At 46.2% G+C, this 23,306-nt stretch overlaps 1 protein-coding gene across 1 annotated transcript in view; it reads right to left on the bottom strand.

Moving 5' to 3' along the window:
- Window positions 1-23,306, bottom strand: part of PRTG (protogenin) — a 192,899-nt gene that overhangs the window by 87,242 nt on the left and 82,351 nt on the right. The window contains exon 11 of the mRNA XM_073587013.1: window positions 15,637-15,825. Within this exon, the coding sequence (XP_073443114.1) occupies window positions 15,637-15,825 (189 nt within the window). The remainder of the gene's footprint in view (window positions 1-15,636; window positions 15,826-23,306) is intronic.

The following is a 23,306-nucleotide window of genomic DNA, read 5'->3' as shown; positions in this document are numbered from 1 at the left end:
TGCTCACCACACAAGACTCCACTGCTGAATAAAAAGCATGTTCAAGAGTGTTTAAAGTTTGCTTAACGACATTTGGGCAAGCCTGTGAAATACTGTGAGAATATTGGCTGGTCAGATGAGACCAAAATTGAACTCTTTGTTCATGTTTATAGGTCAAAAGACACTGCAAATACCATATCAACAGTGAAGTTTGGAGGTGGGAACAACATGGTGTGGGACTATTTTTCAGCATATGGCACTGGCAAACTTCTTATAACTGAAGGAAGGAATGGACAAATGTGATGCCATCTTCCAGGATGATGAAGATGAAACGAGGGTGGACATGAGCAATGCGTAGAGTAGTTTCTACATACAGGAGGTGTCTTGAAGCGGTTATCACCAACAAAGTCTTTCGTATAAAGTATGAAACAAATTTCAGTAAATATGTTCAATACTTTTTCCGGTGTCATTTTTCATTATTACACATAATTTATGGACATGTATGGTTTGATTTCTTTGCCTGTGTGCACTGTATGGACTGACATCTGGTGAGAATTTCATGTCAATACCACTTTTAGAAATATATTTACTTAGAAAATTGGTAATGTGTACACTACTGATTTCACCCAGTGTGTATGTGCGTGCGTTTCACAATAAGAAATTCTTCCAACTCAACCCCCAAAATTTTTTTTTTTTTTTTTTTTTTCTCTACTTCCCCACAGCAGCATTTGCAACCATATGATTTTTGCTACTTGATGGAAAGGAGCCCTAAGACCAATGTTTGACATTTGGTAACATAACATTTGCATTGCAGTACATTTGTGGTCATAAAGGAGACTGTACGTTTCGACATTCCATGTGTTGGCTCTTTGGAAAAGGTAATCGTAGTTTTTGTAAAAACATCTATGGTTTAGAAGTAAAGCATATATTTAGTATTTGAGGTAAACCAGATTTAGGGGACTCAAGAGTCCTGTGTGCCACTAGCCAAGATTATCATCTGCAAAGAAGGAAGACTGAATGCTCCCAGCCAGGAAGCAAAGCCGCACTTTTTCTTTACTGCCTCCCCATCACCTTTCACCTACTGGCCTCTTCAATCCCAGGAGATTTTACCCTTCTTTTAACAAAAATGTCATTAAACTATGTGCTGAATATCTGTTCCTGCCCTGAAGGAATAAGGGAGGAGGGGGCTTCCCGGACCCGTCAATAATCACAGAAGAGCATAGCAGAAGCACAGCCCGCAAACAGTCATAGCTAAACATTCAAGGCCAAAAGGGATTAAACGCAGAATATTCTTGTGGAGAAGTCTAATGATTAACAATGACTTACATAGGTATAAAAGGAGAACTGTGCAATAGGCGCTGGTTTACTGACACAACCTGTAGAACCAGGTTAGCAAATAAAGAATTGTCTGGACATTACAATGCATTACTTATCCCAATGATCTACCACCAATCAGCTAGCTTTAGTAGTAAAATCTTAAGATCATAAAAAAATGCTCAATCCACTAAGGCACAAAAAGCCGACAAATTCTCAGGCTAGGCTGCTTCTGCCCAATCTTATTGTATCAGTACGTCTGACATACAGAATAAATTAAGAAATAATGGGGTGCAAATAATGCAGAATGCTACAAACATACTACAAGAGAAGGCTTTTTCACCTAATCCTACTAAAGTAGCACTTAAGGTACAATGCATTTTAATAGGCAACCCTAATATTTCATTATTAAAGTAGTCTTTTTTTCTAGGGTCATCAACCCGCCTTCTTTCCTCTCCCTCCTCTGAATACTACTCCATGACCTCAGAGTCCAAACTCCCACCTGACACTAAGAAGCCTGCATAAATTCTCAAACAACAAAAGCTATCTTGAACCTCGTGAACATAGCCACATAATTCATTTTCTTCTAAACCATTTAATGAAATCCGGACAACTCGATCTTCAAAGTGCTTGCCACAAAGAAACCCATTAAAACACTGACACATTCAAATTGAAATGAAAGAATGAAAAACACAACTTCCGGAATCTGTAATAAAGGTTTCTGGTACGTCAAGTGGAGACTTCACATCACACTTGTAGCAAGGAACTAGGGCTTATGTGGTCATGTGTCACTGCCAACACAATACATCTGCTTTATATTCTCTTAAAATAATTATGTTTGCATACTGGTATGTTTATAGGAATCAAGACGCTACAACTATTTTGCCAATATATAGGCAAAGGTACATAATTAAAAGATATGGACCATTGTGTTTAAAACTTTAAAAGGGGTTGTCCGGTGAAAAAAAGTTATCACCTACACATAACATAGGTGGTAAATTGTTGAACAGTGGGTGACTGACCACTAGGTCCTGCATTGATCAGCTTTAAGTGCATAAAGACTTTGCAACTTTTGATGCTTTCATGACAGTCTGCCAGTTCTACTAACTTTATTAGTGCTGGGCGGGCATAGTGTAGAGTGTGGCAAAGCATGACCCTCAAAATCATCTCCATTAAAATGGAGCACCAGTGATCATGCTGGACCACTGCTCCATTTATTTCCTATCAGGCTGCCAAGCAAAGTGCTCGGCTTAATGGAGCAGTGGTTGGGAGACCGATCTGCAGCCCCATTTTCTGACGAGGATAAAAATTCTCTGAACTTCTGATTAATGCGAGTCCCAACGATGTCACAACCTCCAATCATTAAGTGATCACTCTTGCGAATAGGTGATAAAGGGGTTGTCCTCTCAAAGAACAACCCCTTCTCACTCAGCATGAATAAATACCACCATGAAAATAAAAACACCTATACTCGCCTCCCGTGCTGGCGCCGTTTCAGCGGTGTCAGCACTCACGTTCCCTGGGCTCATGTGAGATTGTTATGACATTTGAGGCCAACGCTGGCATAACTGTCCCCGCATTCGTTAAAGTAATCAAGAGGAAGTGAAAGACCAGCCGCAGCCCTCACTTTCTTCTGATTACTTTAAATGTCTGAAGGCGTGGGACAGTGACGCCAGTGCTGATGGGACGTAGGGCTGACATGTCATAACCTCAAGTGAGCCCCTGGAATGTCAGTGCTGCCAGGGTTGGACGGCGCGGACACAGAAGAGGAGTATAGGCGTTCTTATTTTCATGGGGGCAAATATTCAGACTGAGAAGGAGTAGTTAACCTTTAAGAAAAGTGTGTCCGTCCATCTGTCTGTCCATTGAAGTAAAATATTAAATACAGCACACTGAACACAAAAGGCCCATTCATCAAGCAGCTTGACTGTTTGCAGCTGTAAAACAGCTTTAAGTGCATAAAGACTTTGCAACTTTTGATGCTTTCATGACAGTCTGCCAGTTCTACTAACTTTATTAGTGCTGGGCGGGCAAAGTGTAGAGTGTGGCAAAGCATGACCCTCAAAATCATCATACATTTATAACACACAGGGGTGTAAATTATGCCAGAAATGACCTTCAGTCTTGAAAGCTAGAGTACATTTTTTTTTGCAGTGGTGCACAGCAGCTGAAAGATGTGCCTTACTGGAGTAACACGGTTAATAAAGATTGGCGAGGTCAGCCACAGTGTTTTGCTCCAACAACATTATCTTACTCCTGGGTCACATACAGTGTAATAGAAGAAAACACAGTAATGGCACCCTTGAAATTGTTCCAGAAAATGAAGTATTTCTCCCAGAAAATTATTGCCATTACACTTTTATTTCATTTGTGTGTATTGGAACAACACACAAAAAAAACAAAGCAAATTGGACATAATTTCACTCAATACCCCAAAAATGGGCCATAAAAAAATTGTTGTGCAAGCTCTCACGCTGCAAGCGGTGATGTCATTAAGGTTAAAGATGTTCACAGGCCAGCTCACACAGAGCTTACCGTGAGAACCGCTGCCTGTGACCTGCCGTAACCATAATTATGTCACTACCCGTCACTGCAGCCTCAAATTTCTCATGGTACTCTGTGTTCTGGCTGGCGTGCTGCGCGGTCACATTACTGATGTCACCGCTCAACATACCATCCGGATGTAGCAGAGTTAGGGATTGTCGTGAGACTTGATTATTCTGGAATTACGGAAGACAGGCGAGTATAACTTTGATTTCTACAGGAATAAATGGGTAATAATAGCATTGGGGATTGTTTTTTTAAATTAAAGGACTTTTCTCAGTATTTTTGCTTACGGGGCTAGTAATGGGGGCTTCTTATAGACCCCGCTTCATTACCAACCCCTGGGCTTGATGTCAGAGAACATAAAACAGCTGATATCAATCCCAAAAATATTACCCTGATTGCCAACGCACCAGGGTAAGCGGAAAGACCCTAGGCAAATCTAATGTGCCATTTCTGGGGCAGCTGAGGGCTGGTGTTACTAGTCTGTGAGGGGGCCAATATCCATGGCCCCTTCTCAGCCTATTAATATCAGCTATCTTTTCAGCCTTACCTGGTTATTAAAAATAGGAGAGACCCCATGTCTTTTTTTCGGGTCCCTCCCATTTAACCACCAGTAAAGGCTACGCAGACAGCTGTGAGCTGTTATTAATAAGCTGGGCAGATCCATGGATAGTGGCCCCTTCCCAGAACAACATCAGCCCCCAGGTGTCTGCTTTACATCTGCCGGTTATAAAAAATAAGGGGAATCCTACGTCATTTTTTCCATTTATTTATTATCTAATAACATATACAGTAAGCTACACATGCACTGCACTAATTATATATTTCACTGACATCTTTCTTTGTAATCTATTCTGACAGTTCGGGTTGGGAATTTACTGTACTTGGCTGATGAAATGTCGGGTTTCCTATGAGATGGAGAATCCCACACCATTTTTTCCAAATAAGTTATTTATTTAATACATTTCAAAAGGCTAAACACCCTTTAGTGCCACATGAAAAGTGATAAAGGATGCTAGTTTAACGTAGAGGACACATGACTTTAAATATCTACAGGACATTTATCCTATATATTCTATCCATCTATATCTGTAAACAAGATTGCTTTATCACTTAGAAAACTAGCTTTAAATGACAAAGAATTAGGGTACCGTTACACCTAGCGATGCACCAGCGATCCCGACTAGCGATATGACGCGGTCAGGATCGCTGGTGCATCGCTAGGTGGTCGCTAGTGAGCTGCCACACAGGCAGATCTCACCAGCGACATCGCTGGGGAAGGGGATCGCTATTTACCTGTCAGACGAGGCGATCCTGCGTCCTCCCTCCTGGCTTCACACGTCGCTCGTTGGCGCCACAGGAATCCCAGCAGGAAGTAGCCGACGAGGAATGGTCCAGGAGCTTCTCGCGCGATCAGCGATAACCAAAGGGGCATCCGGTCGGAGGCAAGTATCACATGCAGCGATATCGCTGCTACGTCACAAAATCGGTGACTTTACAGCGATATTGCTAGCGATATCGCAGTGTGTAACGAGGGCTTTACTGTATGTAAATGCGGATGTTAACGCATTGCATACATGTCATACGGATGCTATTTGATAAAAATAGCATTGTACTCGCATGACACTCGCCCTATTTTACAAGAACATCGGAGTGATTTTATCTACGTACATGAGCGCGAGCCCTTATAGAAAGGCAGACACACACACACACACAGCACTGCTACATGCACATTTACACACACAACATACAGTTTTGAACAGCTGAAGGACCTTCTACTCTTAACTTAAGGACCTTTCAGGTCATACGATAAGTCACAGGACCTGAAAGGTTCTTGAGTTATTCTGGTGGAAGTTCCTTCAGCTGCTCAGCTCCTGCAGCCTCTGTTCAGGTCCCAGGAAACTTCTTGTCCAGATCTGCCCCATTATCTCTGAGAACGCACACACTTTTTAATGGAAGTTTTTCTCGTTAAAAATGCGTCTTATAGTCGGAAAAATACGGTACATTTGCTCATGAAGCACTGAATTGCTATATCTATCAATTGCTCAGAATGTAGAAACCAACATAAAGAATAATATTTTTAATTGTGAAATCTAAACATTATGTTGAGGATTTAACACTTTGGAAAAAAAAAATGGTTGAAGGTTGATACCTGCAGTAGACTGTGGAAAAGCTAAACTAAGTAATCGCCTTTGCTAATTTTTTTATTATCGTAATTTACCAAACTCAGTTTTGTGCAAGTGTGGCCATTTTCTTAATTCCTGTAATGTCCATTGACTGGCCCAGCAACAGCCCCATTAGTAGTAGAGATTAGTGATTTTTACCTGCTCAGCTTCATTACTGGGAGAATCCTCCTTCACATCTTTAATCTGCAGTTCTCAAAACCCAGAAAAAGCAAGCCATGCACCAAATTAACTTATCAGATGAACAGACAGAGAGGCAGTGGGTCAGGTTTATTATTACGGTCTTAAATTTAGACAGCTTACACCAAGATGAGACACATGTACAATAATGGAGCATAGACTCGGAACATCTTTCTAGACTGTGTTTATGCACTGCATCCAGGGATCAATCCGAATCCACGAAAAAGGTGATTCAGATAGAACTCCCGTCAGTAGACTCATACCAAAAAAAGTCTCAAAAGCTAGCGTCTATAAACAAGTACCTAGATAGCGATTTAAAGTTTCCTAAAAAGAAATTGGTGCAGGAAACAAAGTTACTGATTAAAATTAAATTACTATTAACCTATACATGACCATGACATAGGAATAAAATAACAGGTGTATGGAAACCAGGATAACAGAGGCCACTCGTTACACAGTGGGTACGGAAAGAATTCAGATCCCTTTAAATTTTTTCACTCTTTGTTTTATTGCAGCCATTTGGTAAATTCAAAAAAGTTCATTTTTTTTCTCATTAATGTACACTCTGTACCCCATCTTGACTGAAAAAAAAAAAAAAAAACAGAAATTTTTGCAAATTTATTAAAAAGGAATACTTTCCGTACCCACTGCACCATCACTTGGTGATCTATTTAGGTGCCTTGCTATTTCTGTATGTCAATTTGCTGATGCTGAATTGTCTCCATGTCTATTGCTTTTTCTTGATCCCCAAGTCCAAGCAGTCTTCGCTATCCCAGTTTCCCTACACCTGCTTTTAACCTTGTGTCATAGACATGTACATATTTTATCAGTTGTTTGATCTATAAAGAGTAATTTGATTTTAATCAGTAATTTGTGTCCTGCACCAATTTTTGGGGGCAAAACTTTGCAAAGCCAGCTACATTAAAGTGTGCAAGACAGAATTCTGGTGTAAAAAAAGACCTTAAAGCCCCCGTTACACACTGCGATATCGCTAGCAATATCGCTGTAAAGTCACCGATTTTGTGACGTTACAGCGATATTACTAGCGATATCGCTGCATGTGATACTTACCTCCGACCAGCTCCCCCGCTGGTTATCGCTGATCGCGCGAGAAGCTGCTGGACCATTCCTCGTCGTCCACTTCCTGCGGCGCTTCCTGCTGTGACGAGTGACGCGTGGAGTCGGGCGGGAGGACGCAGGATCGCCGCGTCTGACAGGTAAGTAGCGATCCCCGTCCCCTGCGATGTCGCTGGTGAGATCTGCCTGAGTGGCAGCTCACTAGCGACCACCCAGCGATTCACCAGCGATCTTGACCGCGTCATATGGCTCGTCGGGATCGCTGGTGAGTCGCTAGGTGTAACGGTACCCTAAGTCGCAATATTTTTGCACAACTCGGAAATTACACTAAAATGTTGCGAAACCACCATGGTTACTTACCGGTAGCCGGTTTTTCCGGAACCCATGACAGCACCACCTGAGAGAGGGATCCGCCCCGCCAGGACAGGAACCTACTGAGATATAAGGGGTGGCACCTCTCCCCTGCTTCAGTTGGGTTACAGAGCATTGAGAGGACTTCCCGGTTAGTAACATGTTAATCCAACACAACATCACACAAATGCACCCTACTAAACGTGCACACCCATACAGTGAAAAGGGGGGGGGAATATACGGGTGCTGTCATGGGCTCCGGAAAAACCGGCTACCGGTAAGTAACCATGGTGGTTTTCCCCTTCACCCATGACAGCACCACCTGAGAGACTTTTGGAGACTTCGAGATACCTTAGGGAGGGACCACAGCTTGCAGCACCTTTCTACCAAAGGTTAAGTTAGCAGAGGAGGATAGATTTAATCTATAGTGCTTAAAGAAGGTGGAAGGTGAGGCCCAGGTAGCGGTCTTACAAATCTGTTCAATGGATACCTCTGCTTTCTCAGCCCAGGAGGTCGCCACGGCTCTGGTGGAATGAGCCTTGATGCCGTCAGGAATCGGGATACCACTAACTGAGTAGGCTACACTAACGGCTTCCCTAATCCATCTAGCAATAGTCCCTTTTGAAACCCCATAGCTTTTCCTGGCACCCTGAAAAGCTACGAATAGGGACTGGGACTTCCTCCACTGGCTGGTGACAGATATATATTCTAGCAGGGCTCTCTTAACGTCCAAACTATGGAACCTTTCTTCCCCTGGATTCTTTGGATTATCACAGAAGGATGGGAGGATAATCTCTTGACCCCGATGGAAATCCGACACTACCTTAGGCAGATAAGTGGGGTCTGTTCTTAGCACCACCCTGTCTTGAAAAACTTGCGTATAGGGTGGATTTACTGAGAGAGCCTGCAGGTTGCTTATTCTATGGGCTGAAGTAAGGGCCACTAAAATGATTGTTTTTAGGGTCAGAAATTTTACAGGGAGTTGATGTAATGGTTCATATGGTTCTTTTGTGAGGGCCTCTAGTACTAGGTTTAAATCCCACGGAGATATCCTTGGTATTGGAATAGGTTTAGCCCTATGACATGATTTGACGAATCTGGCTATCCATCCATTTGCTGCCAAGTTGCAGTTATAGAGTGCCCCTAGTGCAGATACCTGAACCTTAAGTGTATTTACTGCTAACCCTAGCTGTAAACCTGCTTGCAAAAACTCGAAGATGGCACTAATCGGGGGTTCTTGTTCTAACGGCTTGCCTAGGAACTGTAGGAATTTATTCCATGTTCTGCCGTAGATGTTAGTTGTCACCGGTTTCCTACTTTTGAGCAGGGTGGCTACCAACCCCGGGGAGAACCCTTTACCCCTTAAAAGCGACCTTTCAAATTCCAAGCCGTCAGATGGAATCCCTTGACTTGCGCGTGGAATATCGGGCCCTGGGCTAGGAGGTCCGGGATCTCTGGCAAAACCCATGGATCGGAGACGGACATTCTCCGCAGTAGAGCAAACCAGGGCCTTTGTGGCCAAAATGGGGCTATCAGAATTACTCTGGCTTGATTGGTCCTGATCTTTTTGACCACTGTTGGGATCAGAGCGACTGGGGGGGAACGCATAGGCCAACTTGAAGTCCCACTGAATGTGCAAAAAGTCCACTGCCCATGGATCTTCCCTTGGGTTTAGGGAGCAAAACCTTTGTGTTTGCCTGTTATGCAAAGAGGTCTATCACTGGTTCCCCCCAAAGCTGCGTTATCTTTTGAAAAATGGACCGATTTAGGACCCATTCTCCCTGCTTCAGGGTATTCCGACTTCGAAAATCGGCCTCTATGTTTTCTGCCCCTTTTATGTGTAAGGCTGTTAAGGAGTGTAAGTGTTGCTCCGCCTTGCCCAGGAGGTCGTCTGCTGCTTTCATGAGGAAGTATGATTTGTCCCCCCTTGGTGGTTGATGTATGCCACCGTCACTTTGCTGTCTGACATGATGCGGACCTTGCGACCCCTGAGTAGGGGAAGGAAGTGGGTTAGGGCTTTGTTCACAGCCCATAATTCTCTGAGATTGGAGGATGCCCTCTTTTCTTGAGGTGTCCAGGACCCCTGGCCTATGTGACCCCTTAGGTGCGCCCCCCACCCCAGGGAGCTTGCATCCGTTAGGATTACATCTGTCGCCTGTTTGTCCCAAGGTATTCCTGCGGCCAAATTTGTACTGTCCAGCCACCAGTTGAGAGAGTCTCTGGTCTGTAGTGAAAGCTCTAGACCTCCTTCTAAATGCCCTCCTAGCGATCTTTGTGCTGCTAGTATCTCCCGCTGGAGTTGATGGGTATGAAATTGAGCCCACCTGACCGCAGGAATACAGGACGTCAGAGTGCCTAGTAGAGACATCGCTTTCCTCAACGTCATCTGAGGCTGGTCTCGGGCTGACAAGGCCATGTTCCACACCTTCTCTTTTTTGGCCTCCGGAAGCAGACACACCTGCTGTTCTGAATCCAGGATATATCCTAGGAAGGTCTGTTGCTTTAGGAGTTGTAGTTTTGATTTTTTGAAATTTATTATCCACCCTAATTCTTGTAAGGTGTCGGTCACCTGGCTTAACTGCGCAGTACATTGGTCCTCGGAGTTGCCCACTATGAGGAAATCGTCCAGATAGGGTATTATGACTGTATCTTGAATGCGAAGGAAAGCTGTTACCTCCGCTATGACCTTGGTGAAAACTCTCGGGGCTATGGATATACCAAACGGAAGAACTGTGAACTGGAAATGCTTCATTACGCCTTGGATATAAAGTGCTACCCTCAAATATTTTTGGTAATCTGGATGGATAGGGATATGATAATATGCGTCCTTCAGATCGACTACAGCCATAAAGCAGTCTTGATGTAGTAGCTTTATGGCAGTCGTCACCAACCATCTTGAAGGTCTGATTCCTTATCCACCGATTGAGTCCTCTGAGGTTTATAATTGTCCTGAATGATTGGTCCGGTTTCTTGATAAAAAAAAAAAGTGGTGAATAAAACCCCCTTCCCTTCTGTGTGTCTGGGACTTCGTAAAGGACCTGTTTGTGTATTAGGTTCAGGATCTCTGCTCCCAAGGCCAATTGTTCTTCGGCCGCTCTTCTGAAGGGGGTAACTACGAACACTGATTTCGGTTGGTGAACAAAGGGGATTTTCAGGCCTTCTCTTAAGACGCTTAGGATCCAGGTATTGGAGGAGATCTTTTCCCAGGGCTGGGAAAAGAGTGCCAATCTCCCCCCCACTGGAATACTGGCGTCATTGTGGTGATTTTTTTGAGGTGGAGGTACCTCCACCAAACATAAAGCCTGACTCCTTTTTCCTTTTGTCCTCCCATCTCCTTCTATCGGCCGGAGGACGCCCCCTATTGAACCTTCCGCCCCTCCGAAAGGGCTGTCTCCTCTGCTCTGTTGGGAAGCTGGGAAAGCTTTTTTTCCTATCGCTTGCTTTTTCTAGGATGTCGTCCAAGTTCTTTCCGAATAAGAATCTTCCATCACAGGGGAGAGAGCACAGCTTAGCCTTAGATTGCAGGTCACCCGGATAGCCTTTAAGCCAATGTGCTCGCCTAGCAGCATTTGATAAATTTGCTGCTCTGGCCGTTAACCTCATAGAATCCGCCGAGGTGTCCGCTAAAAAGGCTGCTGCCCCATGCGAGAAATACATATCTGCCAATATTTTCTCTCTTGGGACCCTTGATGCCAAATTTTCCTCCAACTGCTGCAGCCAGATCATGAGGGAGCGTGCCGTGTAGGTGCCCGCTATCGCCGGCTTTAGTCCTCCTGCTGTTGCCTCCCATGCATGCCTCAGATATGAGTCTGCCTTCTTATCTAGTGGGTCTCTAAGAACTCCTGAATCTTCCAGGGGCAGGGCTGATTTTTTAGAAGACCTGGATACTGCTGCGTCTATTTTTGGGACTGTGTCCCATATCTCTGCGTCTTTGTGCTCAAAAGGGTATCGCCTTTTAGAGGTGGAGGGAAGAGCTCCTGATTTTTCAGGTTTCCTCCATTCTCTCTCTATAAGCGCCTGAACCTTTTCGTTCACCGGAAAGGTACGCTTTTTCCTCTCCTGGAGACCCCCAAACATAACATCTTCTAGGGTTTTTTTAGTTTTCTCTTCCTGTAGGCCCATTGTTGTCCTAATGGCCTTTAAGAGGGCATCTGTGTCTTCCGCCGGAAAACATGGCTTACCCCCTGTGTTACTGTCTGAGGAGTCTGATGAGGAGGTCTGTTCTGACTGGGACGAGGCCGAAGAGGACTTTGAGGGAGAACTAGGGGGATCCTTTCTACTTTTCCTTCTTTTTTTCAATAGGGTCTTAATTGAACCCTCCATCTCCGACCTAAGGGCTGATATTAGATTAGCCGCGAAACTAGGCGCTTCCTCCGCTATAGTACGCTGAATACAACTGGCACAGAGGTCTTTCTGCCAGTCTCTTGTTAGGGCCACTTTGCATATGGCGCAGTCCCTATTATTTTTCTTGCTTCCTGCTTTCTTGGGCCTTTCCTACGGGGTCAAACATAGACAGGGAAACCCTATTAACACAAATGCTAGCTTTCACGAAGATCACTCACCACCCGCAATCAAGGGTACCGGACTCGGAGGCTGCGTCGGAGCACGTGACCTGTGCTCTCTGGATCTCGAGGATTCTCCCGACCTGCGGCTGGGGCGGCTGCTGCTTGAGCGGCTTCCAGTTTTGCGGCCGGAGGGCTGTAAGGGCGGCAGAGACACGGACCTCTCCTTCTCTGACTCCATCGTTGCACCGTCTGCCCCGCCGCAGTGCCTCATTTAAATATGCCTTCGTCCTGTGAGTGGCCTCCGGATCAGCTGTCTCCCCTCCCCCCCGCGACCGCCGGCCGACTGCCTTCAGAAAAAGCCGGCCGGCGTTGCACTGGGCGCCATGACGCAGTCGCCTGGTGCTGACGTCAGCCGGCGCACCCATAATCCTCTGCGCCACCGACGTCAGTGGTCGGAAAGCGCCCGCGTCTCTCCCCTGTCAGATGCCGCGGGGATCGAGATGCGGAGCGCGCGAGGGGAGGGCTGTGCGGTGGGGGCTTCCCGCAGCCACCGGGGATCCCACCAGCGCCCACACAAACCCGGAACGCCGGAGGGCTCGGGGACTGTGCATCCAGCACCCGACGGCCGGCGTTACAGGTAAGACACCTGTTCTTCCCGCGCCGGGACGGGGTTGGGTCCCTTTTTTTTTTTTTTTCTTGTTTCTTCGCCCATGACAGGCACCACCGACAGTGGGGTTCCTTCCAGGACAGGAGCCCAACTGAAGCGGGGGAGAGGTGCCGCCCCTTATATCTCAGTAGGTTCCTGTCCTGGTGGGGTGGATACCTCTCTCAGGTGGTGCTGTCATGGGTGAAGGGAAAATCTGGTGTTTAAGCAACAGCCTTGGCTAACTATGGCACTATGAGTATAGCATGGGTAGGACAGACATTGCTATGCTCACCCAACAAATTCATTACAGGCTACAGCAGTTTAGTAGCGTAATGTACAGGGTGGGCCATTTATATGGATACACCTGAGTGGGCCATTTATAAAGTTGCATGGTACCCATCTTGAAAAGTTTCCCCCCCTCCCATATACTAATGTACCACAAACAGGAAGTTGATATCACCAACCATTCCCATTTCATATAGGTGTATCCATATACATGGCCCACCCTATATTAAAGAATCCTTGTCGGCGCCCCTTAGGGTGCCATCACACTAAACGATGCACCAGTGATCCCGACAACGATACGACCTTGTCAGGATCGCTGGTGCCTCGCTACATGATCGCTGGTGAGCTGCCAAACAGGCAGACTCACCAGCGATCAGGACCAGCGAGGACGCTGGTATCCAAGGTAAATATCGGGAAACTAAGTGCGCATGTCACTTACTGTAGTTACCCGCTGTGTACCTTGGATACCAGCTCCCAGCGCGAGCACGCAGGTATCCAAGGTACACAGCGGGTAACTAAGCGACGCGCACGCTTAGTTACCCGATATTTACCTTGGATACCAGCTCCCAGCATCTGCATACAGCGCTGGGAGCTCGCTGATCTTTGCTCTCCCGCTGCCACACGCAGCTCTGCACGCTGGTCAGCGGGAGAACAACGATCAAAAAATGGCCCAGGACATTCTTGCACAATCAGCGATACCTGGCGGGGGGGGGGGGCGGTCACTGATGCAGGTCACACACAGCGATGTCGCTGGCGAGATCGCTGATGCGTCACAAAATCAGCAATCTCGCTGTGTGTGACAGGGCCTTTAGTGAAGCGGCTCACTGGACTACGATGCGCCTTATTCATTAAAGGAAATCTGTCACCCCATTTTCGGCCTATGACATGCGGCCACCGCCATTAGGGGCTTATCTACAGCATTCTGCAATGCTGTAGATAAGCCCCCTATGTAACCTGAATGAGAAGAAAAACAAGTTAGATTACACTCACCGTGGGGGGGGGGGGAGGGATTTGCGGTGGGTGTCGCGGTCCGGTCCTCCCATCTTCATGCAATGACGTCCTCCTCCTTACTCCTGCCACGGCTCCTGCACAGGCGTACTTTCTCTGCCCTGTTGAGGGCAGCGTAAAGTACTTCAGTGCGCAGGCGTCGGGAAAGGTCAGAGAGGCCCAGTGCCAGTACTTTACAGTCATCTCTAAAAGATGGGAGGCGCCGGACCGGATCCCCGGGTGAGTATAATCTAACTCATTTTTCTTATCTTTCAGGTTACATCAGGGGCTTATCTACAGCATTACAGAATTCTCTAGATAAGCCCCTGTTGGCTGTTGCCGCAGCTTATAGGCCAAAAATGGGGTGACAGATTCCCTTTAAGACTGGCATGCACTATTCTGGCCTTAATTAACTGGGCCCATAGACTGCAAAAGAGACAAACTTTGTCTTGTTTAGACAGGCACAAAAATATGTGTAAGACCAGTGTGACACTTAAAACACTTTCCTTACACCAGCTTATTATAGACCAAAATTTTAACACAAAGTTTTGTTAACTATGTACTATAATATACAATTGTGCACGGCTACACATAGTCCAACATGATTATGTAGAACTATAGTAGTTAAACTGACTTCTCATGGATTAGATAAATGCATTGATAGGTTTGTCTAACATCAGAACATCTAGACAAAATAAAGACATCATTGAGGGGAGTCTCCTGCTCAACAACGCACACCATGAGCTAGAGCATGAGCAGACAAACCATTGGTGCTACCTGGGCAGAGGTAGGAAGGCCACTACCCCCTCTAAAACAGCAGACCGCTTCGGTCTCAGACATACAGTATAATGGCAGCATTATAAGGAGCTATTGGACTGCAAAAAGCACATGTACGGTTCTTGCACTGGGACTCTCATGTCTGTCTCTAACCTACAGCAGAGAAATGATTGCCAAGGGTGTGTCAACCCAACTTTTTTTTTTTTTTTTTTAAAGGGATTGTGTCACAAATTAGATTTTTTATTATTAATTGTAACCATTTATTTTTAAAAAACTATACAAAATGTTCTGTGTAAACAAATTTATTAATTTTCTTCTGCTGCCTCTGGGGGCTGCCACTTATATTTGCTGGTGTGTGCCGAGTATACCACTAGCACACAGCAAATACGGCAGCCCCAAGGCCATAGGAGACTGCGATCAGCGACCCTTTGCAAACGCCCAGAAAAGGAGGGAAAAAAATAACACACACACACACACACACACATGTGGACAGATCCCACACACTTTTACTGCAGTTGTAATGCAATCTAGAATTACACTAGTATTTCATGGCACATTTCAGCAGCTGCTCCCCCAAGTGTTTAAAAATTAAAAGTAGTTTTTAATTATTCATCATATTTTATGCTAGTAAAAAAAGACTAAAAAACTAAACAGTAATATGTTACTTTTTCAAGAGTTGAACATTTTTTTTTTTTATATAACATTTCCATCTCTAAAAAGGGGTTGACTTTAGGAGACTACCCCTTTAATGCAGTTGTGATATGTAGTCAGAGGTAAAATGTAGAAAACAAAAGTTGGCACTTACCCAATCCACCAATGTTGTAATCAAAATCTTTGACATCCAGAAGGATGGGTCCACTCTCCTGTTGTCCTTCCTCCTTATAGTAAAGTTTGTAGCCCTGAATTGTTGCTGTGTCCTCAGGATCCTGTTGCCATCTCACAGCTATGGTTGTGCAATTCAATGGATCCAAGCGTAATTCTGGGGATCTTGGTGCTGTAAAATAAAAGTCACACTTTTAGGATTAGCCTTTTACAGTGTTTTCATGGTGGGAAGCATTACATGTGTAATAAATATTCCCGTTATACAAGAATGTAAAATTGACCTTGAAATATTCCTCAGTCGTCCTTGTGGGAATTCTTTCTGCCTTTAAAAGCATTTTTCCTATCTCACAGTAATGCCGCAGCGTGCCCTCGTTATCCCTGCGCTTCATGTTGTATTACTTAGTGAGTGCCTGTGTGCTCTGCAGCACACTGTGATTTTAGGATTGGTCTCATGCCCATTCAGGAAACGATTTATGACGAAGATAATCCTTACTGGAAGAATTTTTATTGACTGATAACAATATAAACATTGTATAATGTTTTATGGAAATATATATGTATATGTATTTCATCTAGATCTCACTTGCCTGCTATAGGCTATACACTGCCATATACTCATGTATGCTTATATACTCTTATATGCACACAGATACATATTCACAGTTTGAACCTTATAACTAGTTGGTGGAAATAACCTGCTACCCCCCCCCCCCACATGAGAGTCTGGGGAGCTGATGTGATCTCATGATAGCATTGTCTTGTGACATGTCTCCTATACATACAGAAGAGGAAGTTAGGCCAGATGGTCCAGCCGATATTGGAGACTTGCTGACGAGTGCAAGACTCCGGACAGTAAATCATGTGGTGTCTAAGTAACCCCAGGTCGGACACCCATATATGTTCATGTATTTAAACTGACCAATTAGATAAGAAGTAAAGCTTTTATGTTAATGAGTAACCACTCCTTTCTGTACGAACTGATAAAAAACCATGAATGTGAATAAAGCTTCCAGACTTTTGCTGGAAGGTATTGCTGCTAACCAGGTGTGGCGTCTTTCCTTCCTTAAGAGCTCAATAAGACTCTGTCTAATTAGGACAGGCCACAGCACGCACAAGGGTATATCTACCCAATCAGTAAAAAATCTACAACAATAGTATAAAAAATACTTAATGTACAAGTTTTATGGCGATATTCAGAAAGAAAAAAAGTAGCATACAGGACATGTACATTGTGGCTTAAAGTGCACCCGTCAGCAGTTTTGGCCGATATAAGATGCGCCATCACCTTTCAAGGTTTATCTACAACATTCTATAATGCTGTACATAAGCCCCAACCCGACTTGGAAGAACTGAAAAATAACTTTTATTATACTCACTTGCAGGGTGGTCCGGTCCGGTGGGTGTCGCTGGTCTTGGTCCGTCGCCCTCCTGCTTGCTTCTTGTGGATGACGCAACCCTGCATCAGCCACACAGGCTCCCCGGCATCGCGCTCCTGCCCTGTTGAGGGCAGAGCAAAATACTGCAGTGCGCAGGTGCCGGGGCTCTTTGACCTTTTCCAGCACCTGCGCACTGAAGTACTTTGTTCTGCCCTCAACAGGGCAGATAAGTATGCCTGCACAGGAGTGTAATGACTGGAAGTCAAGAAGCAAGCAGGAGGGCGGCGATCATAAGATGGGAGGCGCCGGACCAGGACCTGCGACACCCACTGGACCGGACCGCCCCGCACATGAGTATAATAAAAAACTTATTTTTCAGTTCTTCCAGGTTGGATTGCCTGAAAGGCAGTGGCCATATCTTATATTGGCCAAAACTGCTGACAGGTTCCCTTTAAACAATTTACAAATAATGAATGAAGTTATCGGTCATCAGACTAACTATTCTGCCCTGTGTAACACATCACAGTTAAGGATGAGCGGACACGTAGAAAATCTCTCTCCCCCTCTCGGACTACCGAACTGTAAAACGGACTTCCAGGAGAAGTCAGTGTTTGGAGCTCACCATGTTCTAGTATGAACTTTACAGTCAGAGTTCACTCACCTCTAGTAACAGTTAAAGGGTTATTTCCCAGGGCCAGATTTAGACAAAGGGGGGCCCTGGGCAATAGTTTAACGTGGGGCCCCAAATCCTTACCCTAACATCTCGCACCATCACACACAAACATTTCTGTTGTATTTACAACGGCTAAGTTCAGGCTGGTAAACGAGCGTGATCGACAATATCAAAGTAATCCGATCCTTGTTTACCGGCCTCTTTAGGGTTGGTGCACACGGTCAGTAATTGGCAGCGATTTGGACCCAGCACATGTTCGCTGCATCCATAGTGCTGCCAGTTATAGAACGTGGATGAATCCGCATATGTTCATTGAACCATGAGGATTCAATGCTTCCTATACATCGTACGAGTGACATTTATCTTGCGGAGACAAAGATAAATTGACATGCTGCAGTCTGGAAAGAAGCACCGCATGTTCATCTCCGCGGGTGAGCTGCGGGCATCTGTGCATGCATAGTGGGCATGGGATTTCTTGAAATCCCATCCACTATGCTGTAACATCTGGCTGCTGCACAAGTACACAATGTCCAACCCCTCATCGTTTACCGACCGTGTGCACATACCCTTACTCTACCTAAAGAATGATTGATACAGATAGTCCTCGATACAGTATAATGAAGGTCCCATATAGCACATATAGTAAAATGCACTCCCCATGTTCCTTGGTACAGTATAATGCAGCCCCCCCTAGATTATATTGCAGCCCCCCACACACAGTATAATGCAGCCCCTTCAGAGTATAATGCAGGACCCACCACCACAATCTGTCATTTCAGTAACTGCCTATGCAAAGCGTAGCAGTTGAGAAGAGCTTGTCACAGAATGCAGTGCTTTGCATAAGCAGAAACCAAGAAGACAGAGCTTTGTTATTACATTTGCTGGCTATGCAGAACACAGCAGCCAATGGCCCACTCATCTCACGTGCTGTGCTTTGTACAAGGAGCAATAGGTGGGCACTCACTACACCACACCTAGAAGAATCCGCTCTTGAAGGCAACGATCATTTATCAATGGAGGTGGCCAGGAGAATTTGCAAAGTTCATTTACTGTCCTCATTCTACGCCACTGGTATTGGGGAATTAAAGGGCATAACTATCAAAATACCATGCAGACCTTACACAAGGGAGCACAGTATGATGACAGAGCTGCTTCAACCTATTAAATTACATTGTCTGGGGCCTATTCAGTTTTGCCTCTTGGGAGTTATCTTGATGAGACATTTTAACCCGTCACCAAATTTATCCCATATAAAGAAGGGCCAGTGTGGCACCCCAGGAGTCTGGTTGCCACAGTGGTATTGCCTCCCTCACAGGTGTTATGACATGCCTGGAAGCAAGGAGGGGTTCCTTGACCAGATAACACTTATATCCAACACTTTTCCTGACTTCAGACCAGAAGGGGGAGCTCTTAACCCGGTTTCAGGTGAGCTTCTCTATTAGTTCTGGCCTGGATGCGGGGTCAGTCAGTCAGTCAGTGTCTGGGACTGAAAAAGACAGAGTCTGAGTGAAGAGAGAAGTGAAAGAGAACCTGGGGAGTGGAGCTGTGACCAAGCTCACCCTAGAGCACAGCGCTAGATGCCGGACAACGGAGTCCATGGAAGATGTGTACAACAGTCCCAGCAGCTAAATCCAGAGGGCGGGGGATTGCAGGTCTCCTGGCCCAGCAAACCACCCAAAGATACAGCAGCAGACAAGAGCCCGGAGCCGCCATAAAAGGAGTGACACCTGCAATAGGCTCAAGCTGCCTGCCATACGGGTAAGTACTTCAGAACAATAAGGAACAGAGGACTGAGCATAGCTTTTAGGCAGCAAGAACCTCAGAGGACAGTGCAGTAAGGAGGCCTCAAAACCCATCTGGCTTCGTGGATCCTAAGTTGCTTCCAGGCTCCCAGACCTCCATTGTCATCTGTAACTAGTGCCCCGGTCTGCACTTCAAACCATGAGTAAAAGTGTGGAAACTGCACCCTGCTGTGTCCTCAGAGTTATTTACTGCGCCATCCACCCTGCACTACATCCATTATCACCATCTTTAACAATATAATTGCCCTGGGACTAAGCTCTACCTGTGGAGAGCTGTATCAACTCTGCTGCATCACCATCTGCTGCATCACCCAGCAGTCTCTTTAAGCAGCGTCGGCCACCCATGGCCGAGTACCACAGGTGGTGTCACGAATCATCTCTTATAAACTTTATTTTCCTTTCACCCATGACAGCACCACCTTAGAGAGGGATCCGCCCCGCCAGGACAGGAACCTACTGAAACATAAGGGGCGGCACCTCTCCCCCGCTTCAGTTGGGTTCCTGTCCTGGAACGGGATCCCAGTCTGACAGCGGCGGTGCCTGTCAGGGAAAATGGACCCAGGGCCGTCCCGACGCGGGAAGAGCAGGTCAGCTTACCTGCAGTGCCGGCCGTCGGTGGCCTGGAAGCGCAGTCCCCGGGGTTCCTCCTGCAGGCCCCGGGTTGGTGCGGGTGCGGTATGGCGACCTCAGCAGCGGGGCTCTCCTCCGTGCCTCCCTCCCCCTGCGTGCGCCCGATCCTTCTCCCTGGGACGACAGGGGAAGCCGGGGCGGCTTCCGGCGTCTGACGTCAGCGGCACGATGCACCCTCGGAGTGCGCCGGCTGACGTCACAAACGCGACGGCAACATGGTGCCCGGTGCGGCGCCGGCCGCAGTAAGAAGAAGAGCGGTCGGCGGTCGCAGGGGGGAGGGGTACCGACCACTCACCGGATACACCTACAAAAGGAGGGCAAGGAGCAGGACGGCCAGGTGTTACAATGGGGTCACAGCAGGAGCGTTCACCGTCTCCACCGTTTCTGCCCCCGTCACAGACCTCTGCACGTAAACATGGGAGCCGTTCAAGCGGCAAGAGCAGCAGCCGCCCAAGCCACAGATCGAGGGATTCCTCGAGGTCGAGAGAGCGCAGACCGCATGCTCCAACACAGCCTCCGAGTCCGGTACCCGACTTTGTGGGCGGTGAGTGATCTTCGAGAATGTTAGACCAATATTAATAGGGTCCTTCTTGTATGTTATTTTTTTCCTTAAGGAAAAGGCAGAAAAGCAGATTTACGGGAGATCAAAGACCGCCCTTTCGGAGGGGAAAATTCAATAGGGGCCGTCCTCCGGGAGATCGGAAAAGATGGGAGGACAGAGTCTGGATTCATGTTTGGGGGAGCCGCTTCATCCGCATAGAAGTCACCACAATGACGCCGGTATCCTTATAGGGGGGAGACTGATGCTCTTTTATCAGGCCTGGGAAAATATATCTTCCAACACTTGGATTTTAAACATCATAAAAGAGGCCTAAAATTTCCTTTTTTTCAACGGCCAAGAGCATCGTTTGTGGTGACCCCAGTCAGGAAAGGGTTAGAAGAGCAGTTGGCCCTAGAGGCAGAGATCCTAAGTCTGCTGGACAAACACGTTCTGATCAAGGTTCTAAGCGAACAGTAAAGAAGGGGTTTCTACTCACCCCTCTTCCTAATAAAAAAACCGGATCATTCATTCAGAACGATTATAAATCTCAGAGGCCTCAACCAATGGATAGAAAACCAGACCTTCAAAATGGAGTCAGTGACTTCGGCCATAAAACTGTTACACCACAATTGTTTTATGGCCATAGTCGACTTAAAGGATGCCTACTACCACATCCGGATCCATCCAGAGTACCAAAAATACTTAAGGGTAGCTCTCTACATCCAGGGCAATCTCAGACATTTTCAGTTCAGAGCCCTTCCATTCGGCATATCCATAGCCCTGAGGGTGTTCACGAAGGTAGTAGCAGAGATGACAGCCTTCCTCCGAATCCACAACACAATTATAATACCCTACTTAGAAGATTTTCTAATTGTGGGCAACTCGGAACATCACTGCACAGAACAGGTGGAAAGGGTAACAAATACTCTACAGAAACTGGGCTGGATGGTGAATGTCAAAAAGTCAAGGCTACAACCCCTAAAAAGGCAAACGTTTTTAGGATTCATCTTGGACTCGCAACAGCAAACGTGTCTTTTACCAGAGGCCAAGGTGGAAAAGGTGAGGAATATGACCCTGGCAGCAAAAGACCAACCTCACACGACCCTGAGAGAGGCAATGACAGCCTGTATTCCAGCGGTCAGATGGGCACAATTTCACACCCGTCAACTGCAAACAGAGATCCTATCAGCACAGAGATTGCTAAAAGGGCGTTTAGAAGGAAGGCTGGAACTTTCCTTAAAAGTCAAAAACTCTCTCAGATGGTGGCTAGACAGAACAAACTTAGAAGCCGGGACATTATGGCACAGGCCAGTATCCGATGTGATTCTGACGGACGCAAGTTCCTCGGGGTGGGGAGCACACCTGAGGGGACGGGCAGCCCAGGGGCCCTGAGGGCACCAAGAACAAAACGCATCCTCCAACCTAAGAGAATTAAGGGCAGTAAACAAAGCCCTAAGGATATTTATCCCCAGTCTAGAAGGCCGCAATGTCTGGATCATGTCGGACAACAAAGTGACAGTGGCTTATATCAACCACCAGGGAAGGAACAAGGTCACACTCCCTAGTGAGTGAAACCAACGAAATCTTTCGCAGAGCAGAACGACACCTACACTCTCTAACGGCCTTACACATCAGAGGGGTGGAGAACATACAAGCCGATTTCCTAAGCCGCAACACATTAAGGCAGGGAGAATGGGCCTTAAATCACTTAGTGTTCCAGAAAATAGTACAACTCTGGGGAGAACCAGTAATAGACCTCTTTGCGAACAAAAGCAACAGGCAGGTAAAAAGATTCTGTTCATTGAACCCAAAAGAAGACCCATGGGCAGTGGACGCATTGCAAATTCCGTGGAATTTCAAACTGGGTTGCGCCTTTCCTCCGGTAGCTCTAATCCCAGCAGTGGTGAAGAAAATAAGAGAGGATCAGGCCAGGGTGATCTTAATAGCCCCGTTCTGGCCAAAAAGGCACTGGTTCTCACTACTACAGATGATGTCCCTCTCGGATCCATGGGTGCTGCCAGAGATTCCAGACCTGCTAGATCAGGGTCCGGTATTCCACACGCAAGTCAAGGGGTTCCATCTGATGGTGTGGAATTTGAGAGGTCACTTTTAAAAAAATAGAGGGTTCTCCCCTGGGTTGGTGGTTACACTGATAAAAAGTAGAAAGCCAGTAACAACTAATATATATGGTAGGACATGGAATAAGTTTCTGCAGTTCCTAGGAAGACCGTTAAACCAAGAACCCCCGATCAAGGCCATCTTAGAGTTCTTACAGGCAGGACTACAGCTAGGCCTAGCGGTAAATAGACTCAAAGTACAAGTTTCAGCACTAGGCGCTCTATATAACTGCAATATAGCAGCAAACAGATGGGTAGCCAGATTCATTAAATCCTGCCAGGGGTCTAGACCAATCCCTTTGCCAAAAATAGCTCCCTGGGATTTAAACCTTGTGTTAGAAGCTCTCACGAAGGAGCCATTTGAACCAGTACAACAGCTACCAGTAAAATATCTTACCCTAAAAACCATTATTTTAGTGGCCCTTACATCGGCACATAGAGAGAGTGACTTGCAGGCCCTCTCAGTTAACTCACCTTATACCCAGGTGTACCAGGACAGGGTTGTCCTAAAAAC

This window comes from Dendrobates tinctorius, unplaced genomic scaffold, assembly GCF_039654945.1.
Source record: "Dendrobates tinctorius isolate UK_male_01 unplaced genomic scaffold, ASM3965494v1 ptg000097l, whole genome shotgun sequence".
NCBI lineage: Eukaryota > Metazoa > Chordata > Amphibia > Anura > Dendrobatidae > Dendrobates > Dendrobates tinctorius.
The sequence above is the reverse complement of the archived record's forward strand: the minus strand, read 5'-3'. Positions and strand labels throughout refer to the sequence as shown.